The sequence below is a fragment of the Gadus morhua genome, chromosome 5, assembly GCF_902167405.1.
Source record: "Gadus morhua chromosome 5, gadMor3.0, whole genome shotgun sequence".
NCBI lineage: Eukaryota > Metazoa > Chordata > Actinopteri > Gadiformes > Gadidae > Gadus > Gadus morhua.
Window position 1 is genome coordinate 12860908 of NC_044052.1, and position 9236 is coordinate 12870143.

The following is a 9236-nucleotide window of genomic DNA, read 5'->3' on the forward strand; positions in this document are numbered from 1 at the left end:
GCTAGCCTCCAACATGCTACTACCCAGAGCATGGCCTGGAGAAGGGGCTGCCAACGCCACCTCTCATTAACATCAGCTTCCCACTTGGTAAAACACACATAATACAAAAACAAAACTTAATAACATAACCTTAACTCTATTTTTGCCCATGTTCCTAAAACAGAATTATTTAAGCCGATGATATCTGAGGGGACATCGATACAAAATCAAACACCCAATGTTTTGAGGAGGCTTTGGCCGGGGGTGCTGAGCAGCAGATAGTCCACGCCCCGTCCTGTTCTCTATGTGTGTCCCACCGCCCCCCCCCCCCACCGCCCCCCCCGGAGGGCAGCAGGACAGGGCAGTGTTTAGAGGACTGATTACACAACTCCTCATCTGTGGGATATAACGTGTTGTGTGTAATGTAGGATGATAATGTCTGGGTGCAGATTAGGAGCCCCCATAAGGGAGGTCACGCAAAAGTGTGCATGTGTGTGTGTGTTGGGGGGGGGGGGAGTGTTTAGGGGGGGCCCAAGGGCTTTATGTTGCTAAGCTCCACCCACTACCCCCCAGGAGGCAGCTGGTGGAACTGCTGGTGCTGCTGACCCCTCCCCCTTTTGTCCGTCCTATCCCCCCTTGTGCGCTCTCTCTCTCTCTCTCTCATGCACACACACACACACACACACACACACACACACACACACACACACACACACACACACACACACACACACACACACACACAGTGGATAAGGTTTTCTGCTGACGTGAGCGTTTTGCCCTCCTTGTGTCATACATCAGCCCAGCTCAATACAGGGCCATGCGTTGGACATGTATAATTCACCGACATCTCCAGCATTAAAACAACGCTAGACAGGAAAACTGATGAAAAATGTGAACGTTTACTCTGTAAATGAATCATGAGTCCATCCCCCCCTCTAGATACAGTCATGTTTATGTCATGGCCTCATGTTGTTTACAGGAGCTAGCTGCTGTTTAATCAGACCCCTCTCCGGCCACACAGAAGCAGCCATGTTGAAATACATTCATGGTCCTTATCATTATGTTGGTGCACATTCAAATAGCACAGACATGTGCTTAATTTTATGGTGGCGGTGTAAAGAAAATGCTGATAAACACCTTATCCATACATGAGTGGTCTGTCAGTGGATAATACCCTCACACACTCTCAAATCTGCTCCTAGAAACTTGGAAGAAGGTCAATCTTCTGTAATATCCCTGCACCATCTGCCAGCTTCCTCGCCCTCCATTTATTGGTCTATCCGGTTTTTCAGGCATATAAGACGATATATAAGATGATATTTAAATAGGACATTGTTTCAGGGAGATAGAAGGTTCACCTGAAATACTAGGACCTAAAAATCGCATGGGTTCTTCTACCTGAATATTCGTTTGTGTATTGGCACGATGTGCCCTGACATTTACTAGAACGGCTGTTTCGTTTTGTTTTGTTGTGGTGTGTTGTTACGTGTATGATTTGATTATTTTACCGTCTGTGGTTCTTGGATACAGAGTATAACCACGCCACACTGTGTGATGCATTTCCTATACAACCTCGCTCATTGTAACGCTTCTTAACAATAAAGGGTCTAAAAAAGAATCACAAGTAGGTCGTAGTCATGGAGACAACCCACTCATGTCTACAACTCTGAGAATTCTTTTTCCTAAAAACGCATTCTCTAGAACTGTTTGTCAGTTCTGGGCCACTGTAGAAACATGGCGGTGCAACATGGCGGTGCAACATGGCGGTGCAACATGGCGGTGCAACATGGCGGTGCAACATGGCGGTGCAACATGGCGGCCTCTGGGAAGAGGTCCAGCTCGCCAGGTAGATATAAAGGGATCAAACTAAGGCAACAAAATACACAATGATTATTATTTTCATTGGTTATACACTCATTACAACATACTTATGAATGTTATGTTCCGTTTCTGCCAAGTCCGTTCAACTAGATGGCACTCAATTCTACATACTGCACCTTTAAGGTCCAATGTTGGATCCTTCCATTAATTACATTATTAGCTTTGTCGTTAAGGTTGAGGGAATTCCTGTTAAGGTTTTAAAAAGATTGAAAACACGGTGGTAGCATTTCAGATCAAAGCTAGATAACTATCGGATTTGAAATACCTTTAATGTCTAGCCATCGCTGAGCTTCTGCTCCAAAAAAAAAGTGAGTCGATTTTAGTAAAGTGAAACATTGCTTGTTTTCGGACAAACCCTCACGGCAGTCTAAAGAATACAGGTTAATATTCCATATCAGTGTTGATATGCATTACCTGCTTTTCATGGTGCACTCAGAGGAACACCGATTCCTACCCTATCACTCTCTGCAAGGTGACCTACTTCAGCCTCAGTGTGTCAGGCTCTCCCAGGAGCTCAGAGGAACAGATTCAACACCGGCCGTTGAGGTGTGGCCCCATCAGGGGCAGTGATGGAGACAGGATGTGTGTGTAGGGGGGGGGGGGGGGGGGGGGGATTGTCAGTGACTGACAGGACAGGATGCTTTTATTATAATTCCCAGGGTCTGATGACATGGGAGGGGCTGGGAGGGAGAGATTGATGGATCTAGTGCAGACCAGCTCAATGCACATGGAAAAAAAATCATAATTACCCATCCGCCGGCGAAATAACCTGCGATGGATATCGCTGCTTATGTCACACCACGAAAAGAACACATGTTTACGACACGAAATCGAAGCACTCGGAAAATGATAAGATAAGAAATACGAAACACTGCAGACATGGACAAAGTACATCTCTTGTTAGGACCCGTCAGTGTGCAGAGTTCCAGGGGTTAAGACAGCTTTCAATGTATATATCAACGATACAGCAGATAGGGAAAATACATCAAGAGTTGGACTATGCACTGCTTGTTGAACCAGCTAGGAGGATAGCTAGAAGCATTGCTAGAAGGTTAGCTAGAAGGACGGATAGAAGGACAGCTAGAAGGATCGCTAGAAGGTTAGCTACAAGGATAGCTACAAGGATAGCTACAAGGTTATCTAGAAGGATAGCTAGAAGCATAGCTAGAAGCATAGCTAAAAGAATAGCTTGAAGGTAATCTAGAAGGATAGCAGAACCATAGCTAGAAGATAGCCTGATCAATGGGAGAAAGAGCCCCTCTTGCATTTCCATTGCCAGTGAGTGTAAGTGTCTGTAAGTGAGTCATGTTCAATGTTACTGTGAATCTAATTTGATTGTGACCTACTTTCAACAATTAAATTATTTTAGAAGCTTTTTAGAAAGAAGGAAGGATGGAGAAGAGTGGAAATGACATGCACATTAGCTGTGAGAGAGCCTCAGACCCCAACAGAATCTCATCTCAGACCACCAATTTTACACGGCTCACAAATGTGAACCATTTCTTCAAACCAGGATGAATTCATGTTTCACTGAGTCTCAGGTATCGAGAGGTGAATAAGTTAGAGTATATTAAAATTAAAACCACACTGTTCAATAGAATGACACCATGATTCAAAGCAAAAGCAATACACTGGACTGCAACAGTCACACAGGGAATAGTAACGAACAAACGGCAGGATTCAGGGAAACTAGGTCACCACTCGTGGATTAATGCAGTCTCTTTGGTCATGCTCTTCTATTGCATCATGCATGTAGAGCCTCATCGCCAGACACACAGCGTCTGTAAAATCTGCACTGAGAAGATACTGTATGTGCAATGGAGCATTTCGACATCCACTCCTGATATTCTTGGCAGCAGAGTCTATTGGTCTCATGTTCAAATCCCAGATGAATGGTTCTTTGCTCAAACTCCCAATGCCCACAGGCTATCTGTAGCCATATTTGAACAAGATGTCTCTCATCAATGATAAACATTGATGTAATGATATTCTAAATGACTTAAAGAGTAGAAATGTCGATTGAGTACGCCTCTATTTATGACGGTTTCCTCACCCCACGCCCTCTGGCCTCTCTGGGTCTTAGGATGCTGGGAGGAGCCCCCCTATGTAGTCATGGGGCTGGGAGGAGGAGACCCCCTATGTGGGGGCTGGGGGAGCTAGCATGCAGCTACCGCTATCGTACAAGAACAAGTCTGCTCAGTGGAACAGTGAGGGTTTGTGGAACAAGCGACTTTGTGCTGCTGGCTTCAAACACGCTCACACAGAGGACAGAAGTGAGGGTATAGACGCACGTGCGCACGTACACACACACACACACAAATATATACAAACATTTTGTAGATTGCAGAGTCTCACTGGGTAATCTATCAGGCCAGATCTTGTAGAAGCGTGAGAGAGAGAGAGAGAGAGCGAGAGAGAGAGAGAGAGAGAGAGAGAGAGAGAGAGAGAGAGAGAGAGAGAGAGAGAGAGAGACAGAGAGAGAGAGACGCACGTGTGTGTGTATGTGAATGTGTGTTTTGATTGAGCATCAGCTTTTAGACTGTAAATAGATTGTAACACTGTAGGCACTCTCATATCCCTCCCTTCCCTAAGTACAGTCTAACGGTCTGATCCCACATATCACAACCCCAACCATCAACCAATCAATATAGAGTCCGGACATCCAGGTTTAATTAAAAGATCAATCTCAATCCTAAAGATTAAACCATATGTGTTGGTATGCATAGGTAGCAGCAATTGCAAACCAAACATTTTCTGGTATAGGCCAAATTGTATTTCCCCATTAAGTTAGTGATATACTTGGGTCATATAATTGGGGGTAGCTATAAATACAAATGTGTTTATTGCACAAGCCAGGAGCTGTAGCCAATATTCGGAATAAACGCTTCATTAAACACAACTGCACACTATATGGAGATAGACTCACACACACGCACACACACACACACACACACACACACACACACACACACACACGGCCATGTTCTCTGAAACAGTGACAACATTAATCACATCTGACTGCAGAGGCATCCATGTAGTACACACCCATCCCCCCTCACGTCCTGAACAGGAAAAGAGAACTCTCTCTCTCTCTCTCTCTCTCTCTCTCTCTCTCTCTCTCTCTCTCTCTCTCTCTCTCTCTCTCTCTCTCTCTCTCTCTCTATCTGTGACATCACTGCACCACTTTGTTCACCAATTTAATTATTCTCCCCCATCTCTGGCATCATCCTCCACTAATATGTGTTCCTCTAATGAGCCATCTCGGTCATTTCCCCTTTGATCTAATTGATGTCCATTAGGAAAACGACTTTCTGCTGGCTCTTGGCAGCTCATGGCCCCTCCTTATTTAGTTTGACCCTGTCGTGGTCCAAGGTCACTTCAGACCTTTCATCGATACCGCCCAGACTCAAAGGTTTGGAGAAGTCCAACGCTAGATAATCTTATCGTGTTTGACATGTAGATGAGTCAACATGGGGTACATTGTTGTGTGTGTGATCATCTGTGAATGTATTGTTTCTGGGAATCCGTTGAAGCCCATTAGGGCAGCATGTGTCTATGGAGGTTGAGTCGGTTGGCTGGTAACCAGAAACTTGCTAGTTCAATCCCGTCCCTGAGCAAGACAGCTCACCCTAAATGCTCCTGACGAGCTTGCATGGTTGACAATGGGTGAACGTTAGGCTTTATCATAAAGCGCTTTGAGCGGCTACTGGTTAGAAACGCTCTACATAAATGCACTCTATATACCATTCTCCCAATCTCTGGTCTACAGAGGGCGGTTTGAGTCACACGTTGTCAGGACACCTTCTCTGCCTTGAGGACACAGATGGAGCTGCTGACGTCAGCGGCCTGAGAGACCGTAACCCGACATACTTCCTCCCCAGCTCCCACTGCACAGACCATACAGAGAGAGCCCGCCACATCTAGCACACACACACACACACACACACACTCACACACACACACACACACACACACACACTCACACACACACACTCACACACACACACACACACACACACACACACACACACACACACACACACACACACACACACACACACACACACACACACACACACAGCTATGACTAATCACACACACTTTTCCCTAACATCTTTCAGCATAGCATCGTGTCGACTAGGCAGAGACCAGCAGTCTATATTCGTCCCTGCATAGATGTCAGATCCCATTGGGGCTCCAATACTTCTCTGATATTAGGAGCGTCTCTACCCACTTACACAGTCGGACTGCCTCTCTTACTCCACACCACCCCTAGAGAGAGAGATGGAAGGACCTCATGTATCTGCACTCTCCTGGGTCACCCCGTGCCTCCTTCAGCCTCCCCCTAGCCCTCCTGCGATGTTTGAGGGGTTCTATATCATTCAAAATCCTCCTCTGTTACTGGGTCTTTTTTTTAATTTGTGTCTAGTTAGCAAAATCTCAAACCCCAAGGCAGTTTGGGAGGATAAACTTCTCTGATATAACGGTGTGGTTGTTTCTTCAGCCTCTTCCGTTAGCTGTGTTAATGCTGCCCTCTGCAGGACAGCAGGAGAACAGCGAGCACTGAGGTTCTTATATTGTTGTTCTTATATTTTTGGGGGATGATAAATATAAATTAAAATCCCATCACTACACACTACATCGGTAGTAGGTAACTGGTATTTAATAACTTGTGTTAATAGACCATAACTGGCAATCTCACTGCAATGATCTAAAATGTGTCAATTGACTGATTACCTGTACATGTATTTAACAAATTACTTTATATCATTGTATTGCAGTCAGAATACTGCACAACATTCAGAGCAATCAATACATCAGCAGAGAAGTGAGGCTCCTCACAGAACTACATATACAACTATACATTTATGTTATTCATATAATAAGAGTTTGGAGTTTGAGAGGAAAAGCTAATTATTCTTTACAGGGTTCATGTGGCCTCAGACACAAGTCATCTTTATATCCAGCTCTACTGGGAATGATGAGGAGACAGGAGGGAAGGAGATAAGGAGACAGGGAGACAGGGAGACAGGGAGACAGGGAGAGGGTGGAGTGAGACAGGGAGAGGGTGGAGGGAGACAGGGAGAGGTTGGAGGGAGACAGACAGGGAGACAGAGAGACAGGGAGATAGGGAGACAGGGGGACAGGGAGCGGTTCGCGGGAGGGAGACCGGGAAAGTGGGAGAGAGGGAGACATGGAGACAGGGAGATAGGGAGACAGGGAGGTTGACAGGGATTGGTTGGAGGGAGGGGGGATTCTGATGGGAGAACAGGGGCAGGAAGTGCCCCGGCTAGTGGGTACACACACACACACACACACACACACACACACACACACACACACACACACACACACACACACACACACACACACAAAAACACACATAATATGCACACTAACATGCACACAAACACAAACACACACACACACACACACACACACACACACACACACACACACACACACACACACACACACACACAAACACAAACACCACCATAAATGCACCAACAGCGTGCTCCTGAATGCGTTTTATGCAAAGTTGCATAAGGAAATGTATACAGAAGCTGTTCTGTCCCATTGATCAATTTAAAATACATTTGTCTCATTATTAACCTTCTCTGGTCTAACTATTATGCACATCTGAAGGAATATTAGGCAGTATTATGGGCCTTGTTTTTTTTCTTCATTGGAGTTTGTGAGCGCGTGCTGGAGGAATATGGAGAGAAGCACACACCACGTGTCCATATATGGTCCTCATATTGAGAAGGCTAAATATTTGCTGGGTGAGCGGTCCCAGTGGCAAGCTCAGAGATACACACACGCACACGCACAAACACAAACACAAACACAAACACAAACACAAACACACACACACACACACACACACACACACACACACACACACACACACACACACACAAAAACACACACACAACCATGCACCTTCATACTTGCATGACTAGACATACACAGTTTTGCATTCTACTCCACATTCTTCCCTCTCACTCTCTCAATCTCCTACCCATAGGTAGCCCCTCGGAGTCAGACATGGCCAGGGTCAGGGTATATCTTCTCGTGTCCTCCAATCTCTATCCTCAATCTCTGCCTTTGAACTTTAATCTCCCGTCTTGCTTTGTATTTGTCCTTTTTTTCAATCTTTTTTTTTCTATTTCAGTATTTGTCCTTCCCCTTGTACTACATTTAGTACGGCTCGGCTGCTCTACTAGGTATATCTTGTCCCTTTGCTTATAACAGTATCTCTCTCCGTCTGTCATAACATCACATGACTATTGCCGGGGTCGTTGAGCTCTCTAATTATAGGCTAATGGCCGTGCCCATCAAATATCATCGGCGTGTAATTGGACAGTAAATTTGTCCCTGCAAGTAGATGTACATGTGCTTTTCGCTCACTTAATGTGCGACACACGAACATTTGACCATGTTAATCTATCCAAACCAAATAATAATTACAATCATACAAAATATGCAAGATAAATCTAACTCATGAATCTAACAAAAAAATAAATAAGTGTTAAAGAAATGGTTACCCGCCAGGACAAATGAGAGCCACAGTGTTAGGATGCTCGCCTCCACTTTCCAGGACTCAGAGTATTGATTAACTCGTTGGCCTCTCGCTGACTTCAGTGTGAAAAAACAAAACCACAGATGATCGCACCACCATCTTGCTCTGCAAACACTTGCACTGCTGGATGCCATCTTCTCAGCGGTAGATGGCGCTAGAGACTCTGGAGTCCTAGTTGGAGAAATTAAAAAAAATATCCAATTTTATTATTGCTTAAACAAACACCTTTTGGCGTTTCTGAATAGAAAGTACAATAAATGTTAAAATAAATGTCTTACAAAAGCGAACTGGTTCGCTCAATCGTCGTGATCCTTGACCCTTTGGCCCTCGGCTTGTACCGGCTCAGGAGCGGCCCTAGATGTCTATCGTCGGGTGGTTGTGAGGGGCTCGGAGCCCACAGCTCGGTCCTAAGTGTTGTTGACACGATGCTTGACAGACTATCTTCTTAAATACTGTAATGGAAAATAGAAAGCGCTCTCTGAAAGACAAGCCAGTGGATAAGTTTAAACTTACGTGCGTTTGAATGCATAGACGGGTCATAGAGCCCGGAGTCTGGCTGCGACTGCATAATAAACTGCGTATTTAAATACCCATAGAGGCAGAATTCCGACAGCAACCAAGAAAAGATACGCATTTTATTTAGGCCGTCTGAAAAATACAACCTCAGACTCCTGGTCAGATTTAATTTAAGAAAGAATTCAGGCCACACGGAGACCAGGAGCTGAGAAGAACGGCTCATCTCCTCCATTGTTCTTTCTTGACCGCAGAAGGCTTTCGATGACATAGC

General features: G+C 45.1%; 1 protein-coding gene across 3 annotated transcripts in view; it reads right to left on the reverse strand.

Annotated features, from left to right (window-relative positions):
• Positions 1 to 8528, reverse strand: part of eml1 (EMAP like 1) — a 46966-nt gene extending 38438 nt beyond the window's left edge. The window contains exon 1 of one of the 3 annotated variants that reach the window (XM_030356668.1): positions 8415 to 8528. Coding sequence is in view for 1 of the 3 variants with exons in the window: in XM_030356672.1 (XP_030212532.1) it covers positions 7889 to 7916 (28 nt within the window). In the remaining 2 variants the exon portion in view is untranslated. Of the gene's footprint in view, positions 1 to 7888; positions 8143 to 8414 lie in introns of those variants that run through there. The other 2 variants (XM_030356669.1, XM_030356672.1) reach the window with 2 other exon arrangements.
• Between the last annotated feature and the right edge of the window lie 708 nt (positions 8529 to 9236).